Source organism: Hyla sarda, chromosome 6 (assembly GCF_029499605.1).
Source record: "Hyla sarda isolate aHylSar1 chromosome 6, aHylSar1.hap1, whole genome shotgun sequence".
Classification (NCBI taxonomy): Eukaryota; Metazoa; Chordata; class Amphibia; order Anura; family Hylidae; genus Hyla; species Hyla sarda.
Window position 1 is genome coordinate 109,722,893 of NC_079194.1, and position 24,943 is coordinate 109,747,835.

Consider the following 24,943-nt stretch of genomic DNA (forward strand, 5'->3'; position numbering starts at 1 on the left):
GTCGTCTCGGGAACTGTCCAGAGTTGAAGCAAATCCCCAAAGCAAACCTCTCTTGTGCATTTCCCAAGACAAGCAGAGATGTCAGCAGAGAGCACTGTTGTGAGACAGAAAAGAACAACTCAACTTCAGCAGCTGATAATTATTAGAAGGATTAAGATTTTTTAATATAAGTTGTTTACAAATCTGTTTAACTTTCTGGAGCCAGTTGATATATAAAAAATTTTTTTCCTGGAATACCCCTTTAAAGAGCCCACTGATGTTGCCTCTGCAGCTTCCTCACTCGGCCCGGCAGTGAGCAGGCTTGGGGAAGCAGCAGTAGTGATATTAAGATGCTCCTGGTTCGCCACCCATGCCCCAAGCCTGCCATCCGAATGAGAAGCATAATGGGTGAACGGGACCATGGACGGAGACCAAAAGGTTAGTGCGGGTGACAATGAAACCCCATATCAATAGAGGAAGAGGTATCTCAGTTCCAATACTACACACTCAGCCTCTGCAGATCCTCTTTCTATAGGAAAGTAATGATGCACGTCAATCACTGCTTATTTCTAAACAGATTCATTTTCATAAGGAATATCTGAAGCAGCTGAGATGTGCATACACCGGTTTGCAGCCGCTAGGCCATACTACTGTCCTACACAACTTATTTTAAATGACAGGGCGCCCTTTATGTTAATCCATGAGTTGATAAAACAAGAAGTACATTTCTGCATACTGGATGTGATGCCTATGTAGCACAGCTTATCTCTGTACTGTTATCAGAATGTGATATTTATATAAATATTATCAGCAGATAAATCAATAAATAAAACAGTGTCAGTATTAATATAGAGACAGAGGGACGTACTCACCGATCTCTTCAATCAGGGGTTTACAAGTCTTTGCTCCTTTAGGTGCTAACAGGGACGTCAGGAGATTCAGGCCCTCAAACTGCTGTCCTGGGGTCTCTTTAGGAACTTGGACGGTGAAAATACCTGATAAGAAACCAATGTACCACATAAGAGAATGAAATCACAAAGATAAGATAGGTTACTTTCAAAGACATAATCATCTGTGACTAAAGTATTTTCTTCCATCCTAGGGACATTTTACACAGACAGCTGCCTGATATGAGTGAAAATTGACTGCACAAGTTGCTCGGCGCTGGAAGGAAGGACACTTTAAATAGGCCAATAATTGGCATAAATGGCGGCATGAACAATCACTAGGTCACTCATTGCCATAGACTTTCATCCTTCTTGTGCGCACAAGCATATTCCTAGTTTATACAGGAAGATGAGCTGCAGACAAATGAAGATTTTTAGGCCTGCACACAATATGCGGTCAGCCAACAAGCACTTGGATTGTTCATTGACTGATCGTTGTTCAACCAATAATCGCCTAGTGCCAAAGGGCCTTTAGGCTCTGTTCACATCACATTTTCACATTTGGGCCCCAGTATTCTCCACAGAAAAAAAACAAAAACACTTTCATAGGGGTTTTTCCACAAACAAAACTAATCACATATTCACAGGATAAGTGTCTGATCAATAGTGGCTCCCAAGTTCCTAACTGGCAAAGACTGGATATCGGGCACGCACACTGCCATGGGTGGAGCTTTGTACTCTATCACCTTCAGCCACACAGAGTTAAAATGAGAGTCAGCAACGCCATGTCCACCTGCCATCACATTAAACCGCATGGATAGTTGATAAGTGTTTTTAAAAGGAAACCCCTTGAGAAAAAGAAAACAAGCAAAAAATGCATACAAATTCAGGCTTAGCGTGTCAAAATCAACAAAGAAATGTGCCCAAAGCACAAAAAAGCTACACATTTTTCTATAATACTTTTCTTTCCCTCCAGGTTTTGCATTACAAGTACTGACCAATATAGAAAAGTGTGACTGAGGCCTAAATGTCATCTGAGCTCCAACAAAATGCACTGTTTTCTAGTTAAAAAAATAAAATAAAATGATCCAGCAGAACCATGAATTTATCTTCAGGTGACAAGGATGGAAGAAATCATCAAGAACTCAAAACTGGTAAAAGATGACGACAAAAATGCTAATGAAGTCTGAATGAGACAAACATACAGGACTGTATATGAAGCATATTAAACATTCCTACCATCACCCGCATTGTATGTGGCCTTCTGTCTTCCATCTTCAATTATTCTCCCAGGCAATGTTAATCTAAACACAGGAGAAAACCATGAAGCAGTAGTCTCCAGCGACATTATACTCTTAGGGCTCATTCACATGGGCGGATCCACAGCATATTTTACGCTGCGGATCCGCCGCTGATGGACCCCTACAGTGTGTCTCAGATGAGCATGCTCAGAGAGGCCGCTACGAGCAAATATGCTCCGATGCGAGTCACCGCGCGCATGCACAATATACTAGGACACATAGCGGCTGCTTTCGGCCTAACTCAGGGAGCAGGGTGGGTGGCCAAGATGTGCGCAAGTACACCATGCTGTGACTCGCACATCACAGCAGTATGTCTGCTCATAGCGGAGGACTGCTGCTTCGAGCAGGCACATCTAAGACCCTGTAGGAGGTCCATCGTCGGCGGATCCGCAGTGTAAAGTAAGCTGTTTATCCGCCAGTGTGAACGAGCCCTAAGGGTACGTTTACACATACAGGATCTGCTGCATATTTTGTGCATATGATTTTGCTACCCATTGAAGTTAATTATTAGGAAAATCAGCAGCACAAAATATGCAGCAGATCCTGTACATGTGAACATACCCCTAAACAAATTATAATAGCAATCTACAAAAGTAGTTTATTTAAAAAGGAATCTGTCAGTACTGCTTACTGATAACAGCTGCAGACACCATTGGATAGCTGTTAGGGTACGTTCACACTGCGGAATTCTGCAAGTAGAATTCCACGCAGTGAACTGTACCATTAGTGTGAATGGGTCTTCCGCGAGACCCGTTAACACTGCAGAATTTCAGCGGCGGAAATTGGCCGCCGCTGAAATTATTCAGCGCAAAGAAGGAACATGTTCATTATTTGCGTGGAATTCCACGAGTACTGCATGGCCATCAATGGTGAAGTATTTTTGGCGGCGGCCGCCTGACAGAATCTCCGCTTGCGGAGTTCGGTGAGCAGAGATTCCGCAGTGTGAACGTACCCTTAGGGTATGAAGGCAAACTGTTCCTTTCCTGGAGCTGATGATGGTTGGTAAACTTATGAAATCCCCTATATATTTCTTAGCCAGGTGTCAAGAAGGCGGGGCAGAGCTGCTTACGTGTCACAGCCTAACACACCACCTTGCTCGCTCTCACCTCTCAGCACCCCGCAGACTGATGTACAGTGCACTCTATAACAATTAAGGACAGGCTTGGAGGTGATGGAGGGAGCTTGCCATGCTGTGGCACTTGCGCAGCTTGGTCACACCTCCTTGAAAAAAAAAAAAGGTCATTTTCTAAGTTTGGAAACCACCACCAGTTCCAAGAAAGATACAGCTTGCTTTTATACCCAAACAGCTATCCACCGGTGTGTACAACTCTCATCATCAAATACAGTTGACATATTCCCTTTAACAAACAGAGATCGTGACAAAAGAGTAATAGGTCATAGAGGCTCACAATCACAGTATGATACTCACACAGGTTGATGGAGTGTGATGCAGTAATGATCAGAATACAGAACAAAATATCTGAGAGCAAAGACACACACCTCATCACCTTATCCACAGCCACTCTACTCTCCCAATGTACATACAGCAGCGCTCCAAAAGCACCTTAGATGTAAATGGAGGTAATTAGAGGCACCTGAAATTGAACAGGATATGACTGTGCGAACAATCACAGGATACACTACAGTTTTCCCATTTACTCCACTGTTTTTGAATGATTATTTTCCCATCTTATAGTTTATGTATTTTAAATATAATAAATCGTATAAACATGAACAAAAATAAGTCACAAGCAAAGTAGCGTTTTATTTTCATACATATTTCAGAGCCGTATACATCAAACATTGTATTAAAGTATACTTATAGTTCAAGGAAAATGGTACCATATAAAACCCCAATTTCAGTGATCTCTGGAGGGGAAGATTTACACCTAGGTACAGCTTAAAGGGTTACTTCCGCTAAAAATTATTATTATTTTTTTTTTTTTTTATCAACTGGTGCCAGAAATTTAAATAGATTTGTAAATTAATGAAGTAGAAAAGGAGTTGATCCGCTCACCTCAGCCTCCAGTGCACGGCAATCCTCAAGACAAGCAGCACAATAGACAAATTTAGCCAGCACATAAAATCCGGAGTTTATTGATATCTCATTAAAAGTTCCATAGAAAGGCAGGTAGGGGAGTACATCAGGCAATATCACGTACAGTTACCAGCTTGGAGATGGGGCCCTTCACACCAATGCGTTTCGGGTCAAGGAACATTAGTCATGGCAACGTGTTTCGGGTCGAGGGTCATTTCTAACACTGAGCTAATGAAAAGAGGTATCTTTTTATAATAAACTAGCTGAGTACCCGGCGTTGCCCGGTTTTTCCTTCCTTGTTGGGGAGGAAAATCAACAAAGGAGGAAGCTTTTGACTTCATATCCCATCCTCATATATTGTTGTCATATCCTGACCTCATATACTGTCCTTATATACCAACCTCATATCCCATCCTTATGTCCCATCCTCATGTCCCATCCTCATGTCCCATCCTCATGTCCCATCCTCATGTCCCATCCTCATATTCTGTGCTCAGGTGGGACTGATTTGTGATGAAGATATTGTAAGCTGAAAATAGAAGGGGACGTGGCTTTGTGGGACTGGGCGTGATTTGCAAGCCAGACAGATGCACAAAAAAGTAGATAAAAGGTGTGGGGCTTAAAATGTGGGTGTGTCTTTGTGAGATGGGATGTGGCTTGCAAGCCGGATTGACACATTCACCAGGAGCATGTGAAGTAAGGTACTCGAAGTCCTATATACTTGCATGGGACTTGAAACAAAAACCCATCTTTTACATAAGGGTGTATGTAAGGGTTAATTTAACTATATTATCTTTTTTTTTGCCATATAAGTAATAAGTGTACCAGGTATTGAAATATCTCCAGCCGTACGAAAGTGCATAGACTTTAAGCAAAAACCCCGACCCTCACAAATGGGAGTAGTTAAAGGACATCTGCAGTGCTGGGCGAGTGTGATCGAGTGTATACAGCAGAGCCGCGTGTGTGATCGGGTGTATACAGCAGAGCCGAGTGTGTGATCGGGTGTATACAGCAGAGCTCCTGGGATTTGTAATTCACCAACACCTATATTGTATCTCTGTAGTCTCCTGAGATTTGTAGTTCACCAACACCTCTATTGTATCTCTGTAGTCTCCTGGGAGTTGTAGTTCACCAACACCTATATTGTATCTCTGTAGTCTCCTGGGAGTTGTAGTTCATACACCAGTGTTTGGGAAACACTGGCATACACACACACACATAACAGGGACTACAACTCACAGCATGTGTCATTCAGTAGTCCCCCCCCCCCTCTCACACAAAGAATCATCTCCAGTATGATATTTATTCCCTGTAGTCTATACACCACTAGCCCCTGCAGTGTAATATGTCTCCTTCACACACACGTCCTCCCCTCCCTGCTCTGTGGTTTGCTCTGTGGTTTGCTCTGTGTTTCCCGCGTGAAAACTTGAAACCTCCCCGTGATAAGTGAGGTCCTGTGTAGACAGAGCAGGGGAGGGGGGAGGAGCTGTGGACGTCCTCATTCTCCCTCTCCTTGAATCTTACAGATAGGGGTGTTTCTGAGGCTGAGCCTATGGCTGCCTCAGAAAGCACCCGCTCATGCATATGCATGAGCAGGGAGGACCCGACAGAGGCTAGGGGGAGCACAAACACTGCTGGGAGGAAGAGATCTCCGTCCCCAAGATGGCGGCTGCAATGTAATGAATAGGGGACGGACGCAGGACTACTGGGCTATGCTGGCAACTCTAATATCTCAGAAACGGCTGCATATAGGTAAATAGAACTAATTGACTGAATTGTATAACTTTTGTTTGGGGAACATTTGGGCAGGGATTTTTGACCACTACAGTTGTCCTTTAAGGGTTAAATTAACTTATATTTTAAGTGGACATATAAGTAACACGTGACCAAGTATTATGAAAATATCTCCTGCTGTTTGGAAGTTATGCAGTAACATATATTTCCCACAGACTTATGGGACTTTAACCCCTTAAAGGGGTATTCCGCCCCTAGACATTTTATCCCCTATCCAAAGGATAGGGGTAAGATGTCAGATCGCCGGGGTCCCGCTGCTGGGGACCCCTGGGATCCCCGCTGCGGCACCGCGCTATCATTACAGCACAGAGCGGGGGACGGAGCAGCGTGACGTCATGGCTCCGCCCCTCGTGACATCACGGCCCATCCCCTTAATGCAAGTCTATGGGAGGGGGGGCGTGAAGACGGCCACGCCCCCTCCCATAGACTTGTATTGAAAGGGGCGGGCCATGACATCACGAGGGGCGGAGCCGTGACGTAACGATGCTCCGGCCCCTGTACCGCCCATCATTACGTGCAGAGCGAACTCAGTCAGTGCTGTAATGATAGCGCGGTGCAGCAGCGGGGATCCCAGGGGTCCCCAGCAGCGGGACCCCGGCGATCTGACATCTTATCCCCTATCCTTTGGATAGGGGATAAGATGTCTAGGGGCGGAATACCCCTTTAAGGACCAAGCTCATTTTGACCTTAAGGACCAGGCCAATTTTATTTTTGCGTTTTTGTTTTTTTCTCCTCTCCTTCTAAAATCCATAACTCTTTTATATTTCCATCTACAGACCCATATATGGGCTTGTTTTTTTGCGTGACCAATTTTACTTTGTAATGAAATTTCTTATTTTACCATAAAATGTATGGCAAATGCCCCAGAAAAATTTTTGGGGAGGAAATTTAAATGAAAACCACAATTTTGCACATTTTGGAGGGTTTCGTTTTCACACTGTACAATTTACGGTAAAAATAACATGTGTTCTTTATTCTGTGGGTCAATACGATTAAAATGATACCCATGGCTAGATACTTTTATATTTTTGTACCGCTTAAAAAAAAAAATCTAAAACTTTTTGTAATAAAAACAGTAATCTAAAATAGTCCTATTTTGACCACCTATAACTTTTTTAATTTTTCCGTATATAGGGCGGTATAAGGGCTCATTTTTTGTGCCGTCATTTGTACTTTTTATCGATACCACATTTGCATATATAAAACTTTTACATAATTTTTTTATAAACATTTTTGGGAATAAAATGTAACAAAAAAAAGCTGCATTTATGTACTTTTTTTTTATTTTTTACGTTTACGCCGTTCACCGTACAGGATCATTAACATTATATTTTGCTAGTGCGGACATTTACGCAATACCAAATATGTTTCTATAAAAAAAAAAAAAAAGTTACGCTTTTTGGGGCTAAAATGTGAAAAACTGAAATTTTTCATTTTTATTGGGGGAGGGGATTTTATTTTATTTTTTTACTTTTTCTTTTTACATTTTTCAAATATTTTTTTTAACACTTTTTGTGTCCCAATAGGTGACTATCTATAGCAATCATTTGATTGCTAATACTGTTCAGTGCTATGCATAGGACATAGCACTAATCAGTGTTATCGGTGATCTTCTGCTCTGGTCTGCTCGATCTCAGACCAGAGCAGGATACGCTGACAGATGGACGAAGGCAGGTGAGGGGACCTCCGTCAGCCATTACAGTCGATCGGATCGCCGCGGCAGCGCTGCGGGCGATCCGATCATCTATTTTAACATGCACATTGCGGTAGGCCCCCCGACTGCTGGTGGCAGGCCCCCCGGCTGCTGGTGGCAGGCCCCCGGGGGGAGGGGGGGGGCATTCCTGTGAAACACCTAATGAGTTAACACACTTACTGAATGTCATTTTGAATACTTTGAGGGGTGCACTTTTTATAATGGGGTATTTCTAAGGCTGCTTTCACACTATGAGCATTCATACGTTATTAAACGTTTGTTTTCTGTGTGAAAACGGATGTATAATAACAGATTAAATAACGGGTGCCAACATCTGAATAAATAATATTCATCCATTAAGACCAGTTATAACATCCCTCATGTATGGCCGTAAATCCTCTGCCTACAAACTCCCACAGCCGGGACTACTACTACTACTCCCATCATTGAACAGACTTGTTTCCATGATGAAAGTAGTAATTTCCTGGCTGCGGGAGTCTGCAGATAGCTGGGGAGGCTACATTAGTGTTTGTACTACTACCCCCATCATGGAACAGAGTAAGTTCAATGATGAGGGTTGTAGTACAGGGGCTGAGGGATTGATCGCACCGAGAACCGATGCGATCAGAAGTTATTAAGCAGGGGAGCGGGCAGCAAGCTCTGCAACCCTGCGATGTGTGTGTTAACTTTCATTTTTTTAATCCCCCGCGGGATTGTGACTAGCGGGGGGAAAGATACCGTATAGAGCTGCAGGGGGGGGGGGGGGGAGGGAAGAGACATATAGCCCCCCGCAGCACATTAATAAAGATATGACCTCCGCCAGCGCATTTATAAATATATACCCCCCCGCCGACGCATTTATAAAAATATAACCCCCGCCAGCGCATAAATATATATCCCCCGCTGGCGCAAGTATGGATGTACTCTTGCAACGCTGCTATATGTCACCGCTGCGCTATGAATGAAAAGTATTTCTATTAGCAGCGCATAGTGCCGGCTGTTGGCACTATGCGCTGCTAATAGAAATACTTTTCATTCATAGCGCTGCAGGGGTATATGTATATAGAAGCGTTGGGGGGGGTGCAGACATATAGTGTTATCTGCACCCCACAGCGCTTCTATATACATATGTCAGCGCTGCGCTATGAATTAAAAGTATTTCTATCAGCAGCATCCATATGCTGGCTGCTACTAGAATGCTTTTCATTCATAGCTCAGCGGCTAGAGTGGTCAGATGTGCAAAAAACGCTCTGGTCCTTAAAGCGGTACTCTGCCCCTAGACATCTTTTCCCCTATCCAAATGATAGGGGATAAGATGTCAGATGGTCGGTGTCCCGTTGCTGGGGACCCCCTGGGATCTACCATACGGCACCCACCTTTAGCGGCTTCCGGAGGGGCTTGCATTGAGGGGCGGTCACACGGGGGCCGAGATCGTGACGTCACACGGGGGCGGAGTCGTGACGTCACGATCTTCCGTACCCGTGGTCGAGATGGACTCAGCCTGAGGACCTCCAGCAGTTCTGGAAGCCGCTAAAGGTGGGTGCCGCATGGTAGATCCCAGGGGTCCCCAGCATCTTATCCCCTATCCTTTGGATAGGGGAAAAGATGTCTAGGGGCAGAGTACCCCTTTAAGGTGAAAGTGGGCTTGGTCCTTAAGGGGTTAAAAGAGGTGGAAAATTTAATTTTTTTTAAATCAACTGGTGCCCGAAAATTAAACAGATTTGTAAATTACTTCTATTAAAAAAATCTTAATCCTTCCAGTACTTATTAGCTGCTGAACACTACAGAGGAAGTTATCTTCTTTTTGGAACACAGAGCTCTCTGCTGACATCATGAGCACAGTGCTCTCTGCTGACATCTCTGTCCATTTTAGGAACTGACCAGAGCAGCACAAGTTTTCTATGGGGATTTTCTCCTACACTGGACAGTTCTTAAAATGGACAGAGATGTCAGCAGAGAGCACTGTGCTTGTGATTTCAGCTCGAGAGCTCTGTGTTCCAAAAAGAAAATAATTTCCTCTGTAGTATTCAGCAGCTAATAAGTACTGGAAGGATTAAGATTTTTAATAGAAGTCATTTACAAATCTTTAACTTTCTGGCTCCAGTTGATTTAAAAAAAAAGGTTTCCACCGGAGTACCCCTTTAATGGAGATTTAAACATATATCCTGCCGCTGTAGTGTTATCACAGTGACGCAGTCATATTCAGGCAGTACATTCCAAGGGTTTAGGAAACCATTTATGTAGATCGCTATGTTTTTACAGAGTGTAGTCGTCGTCATCATCATCACCGCAGTCTGTTTGTATCACTATAATCTGCCCTTCAAGTCACCTTAGAAAGTAAGGCTTGGCATAAAACTTGAAGTCATCTCCATCAATGTAGATATCAAACTCCGACATCCTGGCATAGGGAACTTTGATGGTTATGATAAGAAAGTCAGAATCCTGAGTGATCTCGAATGCCGGAGTGATCATTGCAAGTCTAGAAGAGAACAGAACACAGATTTTTTACTTTAAATGGGCACCGTCATGAAATCAAAAAATGTATATGTTGTAGTACTACATCATATCTCTAATATACTTTAATTAAAAAAAGTTATTTTAAAACAGTTTAAAATCACTTTTAAATTCGGCCACTAGGGGTCGCCCTCCTAGTGGCTGAATGCATTCGGCAGTGACGTCACTAATGAATTTCGACACATTGAAGCCTGGCAACGAGTTGGAATTCATTCACTGCGGTGCTCATTCCCGCCTGTCAATCAGACAGGCGGGAGCGAGCACTTTGAAGGAAGAGGACGCGCGCAGGCTCCCTGGCCTCACACGCCCGCCCTGGCTCCCGGTGACAGGTAAAATGACTGTTCTCAATCCTTTTGCGGGGGGAGGAGAGGGGGGGGGGTAGTGGGTTTAGCAGTGCAGCGGGGCCAGGGGGGTTGCGGGCTGCGCGGCGGGAGCAGGATGTGCAGCCATCACAGTGTTCACCTATACAGTATGCCTCCAGTTGTTTCCCCACTACAACTCCCAGCATGCCCTGACATGCCAAAAGATGTCAGGGCAAGCTGGGAGTTGCAGTGGGGAAACAGCTGGAGGCTCCCTGTATAGGTGAACTACGGGCGGAAGTGTCGGCCCCAGCAGGCATCACTGACGTGGTGCCTGCTGGGGAAGTCTGCCTGGTAGTGAGCACACTACCAGGCAGACAAAAAGGCATTTTTAATATGTAAAAAAAAAAAATTAAAGGCAGGGAGGGGGTTAGGGATAGATGGGTAATAGGCAGGGACAGAAAAAAGAAAAAAAAGTGATGGTGGGAGCTACCCTTTAACATTTTATGATGCTTATAGGGCTAGTAATACAAGTGAGATATAGCTGGCCGGCACACCCTTTCTATCCACCTGCGTACAACCCCTTGGCGGATGCAACTTAGTGGGAATAATAATGAGTGCTACTGGTGGTGCTCTCTTCATGAAGCGTAGACTCAGGAACAGTAGATAAAATGATGAATGGCACTCACCATGATCGCTTCCTCAAACTTCATTGTACTCACGGGTGCCGGTTACAAAACAGCATCACGCCAAACATGTGCTCTGCTTACAGGTGACAATTGTTTCACGCTTCAACAAACCCGCAAGGGTACAACCAAAAAAAATTTATAGGGGGAAATTGAAAAGAAAACCACAATTTGGCAAGTTTTGTTTTCACACTGTACACTTTAAGGTAAAATTTACATTTTATTTATTCTGTGGGTGAATACGATTAAAATGATACCCATGGTTACAAGTTATTCTATTATTGTACTACTTTAAAAAATCTCAAACTTTACCAAAATTAGTATGTTTAAAAAGTCCCTATTTTAACCACCTATAACTATCATTTTCTGTATACAGGCCGGTGTGAGGGCTCATTTTTTGCGCCGTGATCTGTAGTTTTTATCGGTACCACTTTTTTGTAAATAAAATGTGACAAAAAAGTAGAAAATTTGGACTTTTTTACGTTTACGCCGTTCACCATACAGGATAATTAAAGGAAAATTGTCAGTCTGTGAACAGAAGTCCAACGACTCCACTTCCCTAGGACAACTAATATGTAAATTAAGCCAACAAAACCCCGCCCCCACTGCCCAATTCACTGAATTCAACAATGGATTTTCTGGGGGACATATCTCAGGACCTACTGGAACATATTTAAGTAAGTGACCCCCTCGGACTCCTGTTCACCCACACTATAAGCCAGTCTAGTGTGGGTGAATGCGCTGACAGTTTTCCCTTAAAGGGGTAGTCCAGTGCTGAAAAACTTATCCCCTATCCTAAGGGGATAAGTTTCAGAACGCGGGGGGGGGGGGCTTGACCGCCCCCCCCCCCCCCCCCCGGCGATCTCTTGTATGGGGCTCCGGCTTGCTGGCCAGATAGCGGGTGTCGACCACCGCACGAAGTGGCTGCCGACACACCTCCTCAATACATCGCTATGGCAGAGCCGGAGATTGCCAAAGGCAGTGCTCCAGCTCTGCCATAGAGTTGTATTGAGGGGGAGTGTCAGCCGCCACTTCTGCGGTCTGTCGGGGCTCGTACAGGAGATCACGGGGGGCCCCCCGCGATCTGAAACTTATCCCCTATCCTTAGGATAGGGGATAAGTTTTTCAGCACTGGATATCTCCTTTAACATTATATTTTGATAGCTGGGACATTTACGCACGGAACAATAAATATTTTTATGAAGAATATTTTACGCTTTTTTTGGGATAAAATAGGTAAAAGGGGTCATTTACATTTTTATTTATTTATTTCTTAAACACTTTTATAGTAATCATTAGGTTCAATTTACTTAACAGTAACAGTGTTATGCATAGACATAGCAGTGATGAGTATTTTCAGCGATTGTTCTTCTCTGGTCTGCTCAATGTCGGACCAGAGGAGAAGACCCTGGTATGATGGCCAGAGCAGGTAAGGGGACCTCCGTCCGCCATGTTGTATAATACCGCAGTACTGCAGGCAATCCATTCATGCATTTAAACGCCCCAATCCCACAGATGCTGTGACATGTATTGATCTCTGCATCTGAGGGGTTAATGGCGGACATTAGCACAATCTCTGATGGCAGACATTACCTGATAGCAGCCAGGACCTGCCGTGCATGATGCTAGCACCGGTCCTGTGGTCACGTCACGTACAACAATGCTTGGCTGCATTGACACCACGTTTTTGCAATACAGTTCCCGTATACGTTTTCAATTTGAAAACCATACGGAACTATATTGAAAACCGTTTGCATTGACTCTCCGTTGAAAACCGTATGCCAAAAGATGCATCAGGTTGTGTCCGTTTTGCCAGTTTTTTTACACGTACCCAACCGTGGTTTTTGGTCCGGGTTAAAAACCGTATTGAAACGTATACTTAAAAAAAAAAAAAATTACATTTTTTATTTTCATTTTTTTATTAACATGGGAGTCAATGGGAACCGTATATGCGTACGGTTCGATCTGTTTTCACCATACGGTTTTTTACTTTCCACAGTTTTTTTCTTGGAATAGGATAGGGGATAAGTAAGACAAGTAAAACTTTATTCATAATGGAATGAAAAGTTAAAAACGTATTTTTTTTTCTTAAAAAACAGATTCAAGCAGACATTTTTCAAACCGGATTAAAAGGTTTTGAGGAATCAATTTTTTATGAAAAACCTGATACAGGAACTGTATTGTAAAAACTAGGGATCGACCGATTATCGGTATGGACGATATTATCGGCCGATAATCACGATTTTGGGCATTATCGGTATCGGCAATTACCTTGCCGATAATGCCCCGCCCCCCGCATCGCGACCGCCCCGCCACCGCCCCCCCGACCCACCGTGTCACATCCCCCACCGTAGTGCTGGGTGGTATACCGGTATGGATTTTTACCCATACCGCTATACCAGTCGGGCCTCTCCCCCACCCTCCGAGTCAATTAAAAAAAAAAAAAAGGACAGCCCGGACCGGTTCACCCTCCACCCGGAATGCCGCCGGACACTACAGGAAGGAAGGATGGATGGCCCGGACCACCCTGACAGGTAGGGGAGAAAAGCGGGTGGTGGCGGCGGCGGCCTATGGCATCGCAAAAGCCACTGCAGGGCATTGATTTAAAGCACCCGCTTTAAATCAATGACCTGCAGCGGTGTCGAGGGGGGATAAATAGCCGATAACTTATACCGGAATATCGGTATAAGTTATCGGCTATCGGCCCTAACCTCCACCGATTATCGGTATCGGCCCTAAAAAAACGATATCGGTCGATCCCTAGTAAAAACGTGGTGTGAACCCAGCCTTTCTCAAGCACGGTCCTCAAGTACCCCCAACAGGTCATGTTTTCAGGATTTCCTTGGTCATTCACAGGTGATATAACTGTGGTGATTCCTGATTCACTGACCAGAATTATATCACCTGTGACAGACTAAGGAAATCCTGACCTGTTGGGGGGGTACATGAGGACCGCGCTTGAGAAACACTGATGTACAGGACGTAAATTTACCAACACATCTGGACATACATTTACGTGCATTGTCCTTAAAGGGGTACTCTTCCCTTAGACATCTTATCCTCTATCCAAAAGGATAGGGGATAAGATGTCAGATTGCAGGGGTCCCACTGCTGGGGACCCCAGGAATATTGGCGGCAGCACCCACCCGTACAGCTTCCGGCAACGCTGGAGGCTTCGGATCCCGACCACAATGGCGGAAGAGCGTGATGTCACAAGTCCGCCACGTGTGACGTCATGCCCTGCCCCCTCAATGCAAGTCTATGGGAGGTCCACCACGCCCCCTCCCATAGACTTGCATTGAGGGGGCGGGGCGTGACATGAGACGGGACAGTCGTGACGTCACGCTCTTCAGCCATTGTGGTTGGGATTCGAAGCTTCCAGCATTGCCAGAAGACATACAGGTGGGTGCTGCAGCAGAGATCCCGGGGGTCCCCAGCAGCGGGACCCCCACGATCTGACATCTTATCCCCTATCCTTTGGACAGGTACAGGTGTTCGGTCCCCGGGCTGTATTCTTCTTACTTCCTGTTAGCCCGGCACATCACACGGAGCTTCAGCCTATCACCAGTCGAGGCGGGACATCGCTGCGGCCGGTGATGGGCTGAAGCTCCGTGTGACGTGCCGGGCTAACAGGAAGTAAGAAGAATACAGCCCGGGGACCGAACACCTGTACCGGAGTGTACCGGAGCTCCGGGGGCTCATTGGCAGGTAAGAGAAAGTGTGTTTTCTTTTATTTTGCAGCCCAGATGGGATAAAAAAGGGCGCGCCGGAGTACTCCTTTAAGGGGTTAAACAAGCAAGCTGAATTTCCTCAGCAGCTCATGTACGTGTGAACGTATTTTAAGGGCTCTTTTTCTTTTTTTTTTTTATAATGCAAGTTAATGGGAAACAGATTTCTCTGTACGGTATACAGCAGCCTCCATCAAAGGTGTGTACATTTTTCCTAAATAATGTGTATGTCAAACAAAAACAATAACCCGGTGTGAACGTAGCTTAATTCTATTAACCCTAATGCCCAATATACTGAGACTTGTGGTTCCACTAAGTAATCTTGGGTTATCTCACACAACAAATGTCATAATACGCCGGCAGCCTACAAGCTCTTCGCCTTTAGGGAGACTACAACTCCCAGCAATGCAAGAAAAGCCAAGGACTACAAGTTCAAGCATGCCACCACAAACCATGCAGGAGACGCACAGGTTGTAGACAACTCCTGTACAGTACAAGCTAGGCGGATAAATACGCCGCTATAGAGCACTGTGCACACCTCACCTGCGTAGCACACTCCACACACGTCCCGCCTGATGTTTCCTACTTCCGGGACTGCACGTGTTACAGAATGAGACCAAAAATGAGATTGCCGATTGGACAAACGGTTTGGAGAGTTCCCGCCCCTTCACCAATGAAAGGCTAGATTAGAGACACGCGGGCGGGGCCTTCGGGACGTTTCGCGATTGGCGGGAGCTAGCGCGTGGGAACTAAGGAGCGTCGTTGTTGTCATAGAAACGAAAGTAATCTGAAAGCTACACTGTAAGATTGTATAGGACGGTGTTTCCCAACCACCTGGGATTGTAGTGTCACAACAGCTGGAGGCACCTAGGTTAGGAAAGACCGTTATAGGAAGTGGATGAAAACATAATATTATAAAGCATAATGGTGTGCACCCTGAGGATCTCCAGCTCAGGTTATGTTGGGAGTTGTAGTTTTGCAGCAGCTGGAAAAGTAGTCAATCACTGGCAGGATAGCCTGTAACTCCTTAAGGACCAGGGCCATTTTGGCCCTAAAGGGGTACTCCGGGGCTTAAACATCTTATCCCCTATCCAAAGGATAGGGGATTAGATGCCTGATCGCAGGAGTCCCGCCGCTGGGGACCCCCGTGATCTTGTACGCGGCACCCCATTTGTAATCAGTCCCCGGAGTGTGTTCGCTCCGCGTCTGATTAGCGGCGACCACATGGCCGACGGCGTGTGACGTCACGCCTCCGCCCCCGTGTGACGTCACGCTCCGCCCCTCAATGCAAGCCTATGGGAGGGGGCGTGATAGCTGTTCAAGCATGCCACCACAAACCATGCAGGAGACGCACAGGTTGTAGACAACTCCTGTACAGTACAAGCTAGGCGGATAAATACGCCGCTATAGAGCACTGTGCACACCTCACCTGCGTAGCACACTCCACACACGTCCCGCCTGATGTTTCCTACTTCCGGGACTGCACGTGTTACAGAATGAGACCAAAAATGAGATTGCCGATTGGACAAACGGTTTGGAGAGTTCCCGCCCCTTCACCAATGAAAGGCTAGATTAGAGACACGCGGGCGGGGCCTTCGGGACGTTTCGCGATTGGCGGGAGCTAGCGCGTGGGAACTAAGGAGCGTCGTTGTTGTCATAGAAACGAAAGTAATCTGAAAGCTACACTGTAAGATTGTATAGGACGGTGTTTCCCAACCACCTGGGATTGTAGTGTCACAACAGCTGGAGGCACCTAGGTTAGGAAAGACCGTTATAGGAAGTGGATGAAAACATAATATTATAAAGCATAATTGTGTGCACCCTGAGGATCTCCAGCTCAGGTTATGTTGGGAGTTGTAGTTTTGCAGCAGCTGGAAAAGTAGTCAATCACTGGCAGGATAGCCTTTAACTCCTTAAGGACCAGGGCCATTTTGGCCCTAAAGGGGTACTCCGGGGCTTAAACATCTTATCCCCTATCCAAAGGATAGGGGATTAGATGCCTGATCGCAGGAGTCCCGCCGCTGGGGACCCCCGTGATCTTGTACGCGGCACCCCATTTGTAATCAGTCCCCGGAGTGTGTTCGCTCCGCGTCTGATTAGCGGCGACCACATGGCCGACGGCGTGTGACGTCACGCCTCCGCCCCCGTGTGACGTCACGCTCCGCCCCTCAATGCAAGCCTATGGGAGGGGGCGTGATAGCTGTCACGCCCCCTCCCATAGACTTGCATTGAGGGACGGAGCGTGAGGTCATGTGGAGGCGTGACGTCACACGCCGCCGCCCCCGTGATCGACAGTAATCAGACCCAGAGCGAACACACTCCGGGGACTGATTACAAACGGGGTGCCGTGTGCAAGATCACAGGGGTCCCCAGCGGCAGGACTCCTGCGATCAGGCATCTTATCCCCTATCCTTCGGATAGGGGATAAAATGTTTAAGCACCGGAGTAACCCCTTAAGGACTCAGGGTTTTTCCGTTTTTGCACTTTCGTTTTTTCCTCCTTACCTTTTAAAAATCATAACCCTTTCAATTTTCCACCTAAAAATCCATATTATGGCTTATTTTTTGCATCACCAATTCTAAGTTGCAGTGACATTAGTCATTTTACCCAAAAATTCACGACGAAACGGAAAAAAAAATAATTGTGCAACAAAATCGAAGAAAAAACGCCATTTTGTAACTTTTGGGGGCTTCCGTTTCTACGCAGTGCATATTTCGGTAAACATGACACCTTATCATTATTCTGTAGGTCCATACGGTTAAAATGATCCCCTACTTATATAGGTTTGATTTTGTCGCACTTCTGGAAAAAATCCTAACTACATGCAGGAAAATTTATACGTTTAAAAATGTCCTCTTCTGACCCCTATTACTTTTTTATTTTTCCATGTACAGGGCGGTATGAGGGCTCCTTTTTTGCGCCGTGATCTGAAGTTTTTATCGGTATGATTTTTGTTTTGATCTGACTTTTTGATCACTTTTTATTCATTTTTTAATGGTATAAAAAGTGACCAAAATACGCTTTTTTGGACTTTTGAATTTTTTTGCGTGTACGCCATTGACCGTGCGGTTTAATTAATTATATATTTTTATAGTTCGGACATTTACGCACGCGGCGATACCACATATGTTTCTTTTTATTTACACTGTTTTATTTTTTTTATGGGAAAAGGGGGGTGATTCAAACTTTTATTAGGGAAGGGGTTAAATGACCTTTATTAACACTTTTTTTTTACTTTTTTTTTGAAGTGTTATAGGTCCCATAGGGACCTATAACACTGCACACACTGATCTCTCATGCTGATCACAGGCGTGTATTAACACGCCTGTGATCAGTGTTATCGGCGCTTGACTGCTCCTGCCTGGATCTCAGGCACGGAGCAGTCATTCGTCGATCGGACACCGAGGAGGCAGGTAAGGGCCCTCCCGGTGTCCTGCAAGCTGTTCGGGATGCCGCGATTTCACCGCGGCGGTCCCGAACAGCCCGACTGACTAGCCGGGATACTTTCACTTTCGCTTTAGAAGCGGCGGTCAGCTTTGACCGCTGCTTCTAAAGGGTTAATACCGCACATCGCCACGATCGGCATTGTGTGGTATTAGCCGCGGGTCCCGGCCGTTGATGAGCGCCGGGACCGACGCGATGTGATGTCGTTAAAGGGTTAAGGACAAGACCAATTTTATTTTAGCATTTTCGTTTTTTCCTCCTCGCCTTCTAAAAATCATAACTCTCTTATATTTCCATCCACAGACCCATATGAGGGCTTGTTTTTTGCGTCACTAATTGTACTTTGTAATTACATCACTTATTTTACCATAAAATGTACGGCGCAACCAAACAAATATTATTTATGTGGGAAAATTGAAAAGAAAACCGCAATTTAGCAAATTTTGGAAGGTTTTGTTTTCACGCTGTACACTTTCCGGTAAAAATTACATGTTTTCTTTATTCTGTGGGTCAATACAATTAAAATGATACACATGATATATGCTTTTCTATAATTGTACGGCTTAAAGGGGTATTCCAGGAAAAATCGTGCTGAAAAACTCGGCTTATACTCGAGTATATACAGTAAGTCTAAATGAGGCTCAAGTGCCCAGGGGGCGTTCCCCAACACAACAAGGGCCCAAGGTTTGCCAGACCAGTTATCTTATTCACCGCCTGTGTGCCCGCTGTCAATCGGACATTGTTTAAAGGGGTTATCCAGGAAAAAACATTTTTATTTTTATATATAAACTGGCTCCAGAAAGTTAAACAGATTTGTAAATTACTTCTTTAAAAAAATCTTAATCCTTTCAGTACTTATGAGCTTCTGAAGTTAAGGTTGTTCTTTTCTGTCTAAGTGCTCTCTGATGACACGTGTCTCGGGAACCGCCCAGTTTAGAAGAGGTTTGCTATGGGGATTTGCTTCTAAACTGGGCGGTTCCCAAGACACGTGTCATCAGAGAGCACTTAGACAGAAAAGAACAACCCTAACTTCAGAAGCTCATAAGTACTGAAAGGATTAAGATTTTTTAATAGAAGTAATTTACAAATCTGTTTAACTTTCTGGAGCCAGTTGATATATAAAAAAAAGTTTTTTCCTGGATAACCCCTTTAAAAGAAATCTCAAACCATTTTAACAAAATTAGTATGTTTGAAATTGCCCTATTTTGACCACCTATAACTTTCTAATTTTTCCATGTATGGGGCGGTATGAGGGCTCATTTTTTGCGCTGGGATCTGTAGTTTTTATCAGTACCACTTTTGCTTAGGATATACTGTTTATACATTTTTTAATAATTTTTTTTGGAATAAAATGTGACAAAAAAGCAGCCATTTTGGCCTTTTTAAAAATATTTTTTTACGTTTACGCCGTTCACCGTACGGGATAATTAACAATATGTTTTAATAGTTCAGACTTTTACGTACACTGCGATACCAAATATGTGTATTAATTATTTATTTTACGCTTTTTGGGGGTAAAATGGGAAAAACTGACATTTAACTTTTTTATTGGGGGAGGGATTTTTCACATTTTTTTTACTTTTCCTTTTTCCCCCCACTTTGTATGTCCCCATAGGGGACTATTCATAGCAATCATTTGATTGCTAATACTGTTCAGTGCTATGTATAGGACATAGCACTGATCAGTATTATCGGTGATCTTCTGCTCTGGTCTGTTTGTTCTCAGACCAGAGCAAAAGACCCCAGGAGACAGCCGGAGCCAGGTGAGGGGACCTCCGGCCACCATGCTGGATGATCGGATCCCCGTGACAGTGCTGCAGGCAATCCGATCATCCATTCAAAGTACTGCACTGCCGCAGATGTCGTGATCTGTATTGACCATGGCATCTGAGGGGTTAATAGCGGACATCGGCACGATCGAGGGTGTCCGCCATTACCGGCGGGTCCCGGCTGCTGATAGCAGTCGAGACCTGCCGGGCATGACGCGAGCACCGCTCCGATGCTTGCGATCATGGCGGCACATAAATGTACGTCAAGGTGCCTTAAGTACCACGTCACCATGACGTACATGTACGTCCATTGTCGTTAAAGGGTTACTCCAGTGGAAAACTTTTTTTTTTTTAAACGAACTGGTGCCAGAAAGTTAAGCAGAGGCCGCCAGTAGGTAGTTACACGGGTAGGGAGTGTCCCCAGTTGGTAGGTAGGTATACAGGTAGGGAATCATCTCCCCCTACTATGGTTAGCAGGTATGGAGTTACTATAGCTGGTAACATAGGAGGGCTGCAGCTGGATCCTTTTGGGGCACCATAGTTAGCAGTGTTATGTAGGCAATATGGTTTGTGCGTTATGGGGGACTCTACGGTTTGGAGGCATCACTGTAGCTAATAATATAGGGGGAGCTGTAGCTGTAACCTTTTGGGGCACCATAGTTAGCAGTGATAAGATCCAAATACAGTGTGCAGAGAGAAAAATATAGAGACGCACTCATCCTTAAATTCAGCAAACGTGGAGGGACTTTATTAGAAAGTCATAGTGCAGTTACATCACACGGGAAGAATGGAGGAACATAGCTCCGGGAGCTGCGAGATGAGCGGCGACGGCCCCGTTTCGCGATCAAACAAACCACTTGGTCACACTTATAGGCGTGACCAAGCGGGGTGTTTGACCGCGAAACAGGGTTACCCTCTTCTCCCACTCTTCACACACTGATAGCAACACCGCAGGAGAAATGTTAGCACAGGCTTCCAGTATCCGTAGTTTCAGGTGCTGCACATCTCGTATCTTCACAGCATAGACAATTGCTTTCAGATGATCCCAAAGATAAAAGTCTAAGGGGGTCAGATCGGGAGACCTTGGGGGCCATTCAACTGGCCCACGATGACCAATCAACTTTCCAGGAAACTGTTCATCTAGGAATGCTCGGACCTGACACACATAATGTGCTGGTGCACCATCTTGCTGGAAAAACTCAGGGAACGTGCCAGCTTCAGTGCATAAAGAGGGAAACACATCATCATGTAGAAATTTCACATATCCAGTGGCCTTGAGGTTTCCATTGATGAAGAATGGCCCCACTATCTTTGTACACCATATACCCCACCATACCATCAATTTTTGTGTTCCAACAGTCTTGGAGGGATCTATCCAATGTGGGTTAGTGTCAGACCAATAGCGGTGGTTCTGTTTGTTAACTTCACCATTCATATAAAAGTTTGCCTCATCACTGAACACAATCTGCATAAACTGAGGGTCTTGTTCAAATTTTAGTTTTGCCCGTTCTGCAAATTCAGTGCGCCGATCTGGGTCATCCTCGTTGAGATGCTGCAGTAGCTGGAGTTTTTAAGGGTGCCATTTGTGAGTAGCTAATATCCGCCGAAGGGATGTTCGACTAATGCCACTCTCCAGTGACATGTGGCGATTTCTACGCTGTGGGCTCTTGCTGAATGAAGCTAGGATAGCCACTGATGTTTCTTCATTAGTGACAGATTTCATGCGTCCACATTTTGGCAAATGCAACACTGAACCAGTTTCACGCAAGTTAGCAAGCAGTTTGCTAACTGTAGCATTGGAGATGGGTGGTCTCGTAGGGTGTCATGCATTGAAATCTGCTGCAATGACCCGGTTACTGCATTCACCAGACATCAACACAATTTCTATCCGCTCCTCATGTGTTAACCTTGATGACATGTCAATGGCTGTAAACAAAGAGAAACTTGTAAATAATTCATGAAAGAATAAAGTTACGTTAAAACCAAGCACACCAGTGTTTTTCTGGTGAAATTCCCAACAAGTTTGATGTGTCACATGACCCTCTTCCTATTGAAAAAACTAAAGTTTGATTCAAAATGGCTGACTTCAAAATGGCCACCATGGTCACCACCCATCTTGAAAAGTTTCCCCCCTCATTATTGGATTATCGGCAAGGTAATTGCCGATACTGATAACGTCCAAAATCGTGAATATCGGCCGATAATATCGACCAAACCGGTAATCGGTCAATCCCTAATGGGGATACTGTATTTGTAATGTAGGGGGAGCTGTAGCTGGAACCTTTTAAGGCACTATCATTTGCAGTATTATATGGGCACTGTGGCTGGAAAATATGGGGTTATTGTGACTGGTGATGTAAGGTTGGACTGTGACTTTTTTGGGGACCCTATTTAGCAATGTTATGAGGGTTGGTTAAAAACAAAATCAGTGCTCTCCAACTGGTGGCCTGGTGGAATGCTCAAAGTTAGAGTTTCAACAGCTGGAGACCCAGGTCTGTGATGTTCTCATATATTTTAAAACTTCTTGATTTGCTTATGTGTTTATATTACTAGCAGTCCCTCAGCATTAATGCTGGATATGGTCATGAAACCCTGGGGTTAACAATAAAAATATAATCTTTTTGAAAAGAACAGGTGATGAAAGTTATGTATTTAGTAATAAATTTCAAAGGAACCGTCACCAAACCAGGGGGGATTACCTTTGCTTTACTCAGCAAAAAAAAAGGTGTATTTTCTGTTCATAAAACACAATACTTCCCCTTTAATCTTGCGGCCGTGCCATTCTGCCTTCACTAATATGTACCATATGTAATAAAGACAACCTATTGAAAGAGAATAAAGGTTCACATTGAGCATGGGATATAATACAGCATCTTAAATGCATTTGTGACTTTATATCCTGTGATTTGATATTTCCAAGATTAATTTCAGACCCAAAAAAAAAGTGCCCCCTCTACGGTAATAAATCCACTTAAGAGCCAAATGTCGAGCTACAACGTCGGTTCACTCCAGGTTACTGTAGCACAGTGCAGCCATATTTCTGTCAGACATTCATTTCTGGGAATAATTTAGAACAGGCTTCGCTTTGGGCCTGTAATAAAAAAGATTCAGGACTGTATCATTTTAGTAAGGAAAATAAATATAAATATCTCGTCCTCTCATATAAATATTAAGACAGTGAGCGGGCCCTTGCCTTTTTCCTCTGATCAGGTTAAAGACGTGATATACTCACAGCTGCACTACCGCTGCTTTACCGCTGCACGCCTCGAGTTGCACAACTTTTGGTAGAGTCCTGTAAGAAATCCAGATGTTTCAGGGATTCATATTTCTGTTTTAAAGCCAAAGAGGCCTTTTCTACCCTGCGCGCTGGTTTTTATCGTTTCTCACTTTATGAGCTTGTTTCGGGTTTCACGGTTCATGTATGGGCCAAGAGCGGTCTTAACTCTAGCGGGTATTGATATCAGGTTTTATGAATGGTTGCATGGTAATGTTTTTTTTTATCTTGCTGTATGATATGGCTGTAATATAATGGGGGCCTGTAACTGGCTTTTAAAGGGGTACTCCGCCCATAGACATCTACGGTAATCCCCTATCCAAAGAACCCCCCCCCCCTGAGGAGAGAACTCAGGGGTTCCAAGTGGCGGGACCTTCACGATCAGACATCTTATCCCCTATCCTTTGGATAGGGGATAAGATGTCTAGGGGCGGAGTACCCTTTTAATGGGGCCATCATAACTAGGAATGTTATTGGGACCGTATGACTTGCTCTGTGCTGTGGTTGGCAGGAAGGGAGTTATTGTGACTGGTGATGTAAATGAGGGCTGTGGCAAGCACTTATACATGCACTGTAGTTATCCTGGCACCGTGCATTTTAAGACCTTTATGACTATGATCCTCAGAATGGAAGTGGAAATTAAAGTCAATGAGCCATACAGAAGAAGGTAAGTGAAGCCACTGTGAGACTAACCAGAAATCTGGGATAAAGACACCTGGAGAGCCTGAGAGGTGCTGGGCAGTAAAGCCGGGAAGCAGCTGCCATAAGACAAGCCAAGACTTTAGAAGCCATAGCTGGCTGAGGGTGGGCTATCTAAGACCTGTCCATCCAAGCAGTCTGACTGAGTGTGTGGTAGAAGGGAAGACTGGGTATAAAGCGCAAACCACTCCAGACGTCTCTTCAAAGGTAATATAACTTTATTACAGCCACATACAACGTGTTTCGAGGCGCATGCCTCTGCTTCAGGTAACAGGCTTATCTGTATGTTAGTGCCTCTGTGTGCTTTTTATAACTAAAATTGGTGCCAAAAAACGGGGGTTTTTTGGCCCCGCCCTCTGGGCGGAGCCCAACTTGCAGGTAATGACCAGGTATTTGGCCCACATTATTTAAAACACAATAAATAATAAACTGTAAAACACATTATATATAATTGTTTATTATTTATTGTGTTCTAAATAATGTGGGCCAAACACCTGGTCATTACCTGCAAGTTGGGCTCCGCCCAGAGGGCGGGGCCAAAAAAGCCCCGGTTTTTGGCACCAATTTTAGTTATAAAAAGCACACAGAGGCACTAACATACAGATAAGCCTGTTACCTGAAGAAGAGGCATGCGCCTCAAAACGCGTTGTATGTGGCTGTAATAAAGTTATATTACCTTTGAAGAGACGTCTGGAGTGGTTTGCGCTTTATACCCAGCTTTTTCCTGTCTTCCCTTCTACCATATCCATCGGCTGGAGTCCGATCCACGCTGACACCGGAAGAGCAGCACCACTATCCACCTATACGTTTCAAGTAGTTGTGAATTTTTCACAACTAA

The 24,943-nt window shown here is 44.7% G+C and overlaps 2 protein-coding genes across 7 annotated transcripts in view; one reads left to right on the plus strand and one right to left on the minus strand.

Annotated features, from left to right (window-relative positions):
- Positions 1 to 15,622, minus strand: part of SHQ1 (SHQ1, H/ACA ribonucleoprotein assembly factor) — a 96,175-nt gene extending 80,553 nt beyond the window's left edge. The window contains exons 1-4 of one of the 4 annotated variants that reach the window (XM_056524632.1): positions 15,463 to 15,622; positions 10,022 to 10,171; positions 2,106 to 2,170; positions 852 to 974 (exon numbers count right to left, since the gene is read on the minus strand). In XM_056524632.1, coding sequence (XP_056380607.1) covers positions 852 to 974; positions 2,106 to 2,170; positions 10,022 to 10,164 — 331 coding nt within the window. In that variant the 5' untranslated portion in view covers positions 10,165 to 10,171; positions 15,463 to 15,622. Of the gene's footprint in view, positions 1 to 851; positions 975 to 2,105; positions 2,171 to 10,021; positions 10,172 to 15,255; positions 15,277 to 15,371; positions 15,393 to 15,457 lie in introns of those variants that run through there. The other 3 variants (XM_056524633.1, XM_056524634.1, XM_056524631.1) reach the window with 3 other exon arrangements.
- An 849-nt stretch (positions 15,623 to 16,471) lies between these two features.
- The window catches only part of GXYLT2 (glucoside xylosyltransferase 2), a 101,912-nt gene continuing 93,440 nt past the window's right edge, over positions 16,472 to 24,943 (plus strand). The window contains exon 1 of one of the 3 annotated variants that reach the window (XM_056528299.1): positions 16,472 to 16,606. The gene's annotated coding sequence lies outside the window, so the exon portion shown is untranslated. Of the gene's footprint in view, positions 16,677 to 24,943 lie in introns of all 3 variants that reach the window. The other 2 variants (XM_056528298.1, XM_056528297.1) reach the window with 2 other exon arrangements.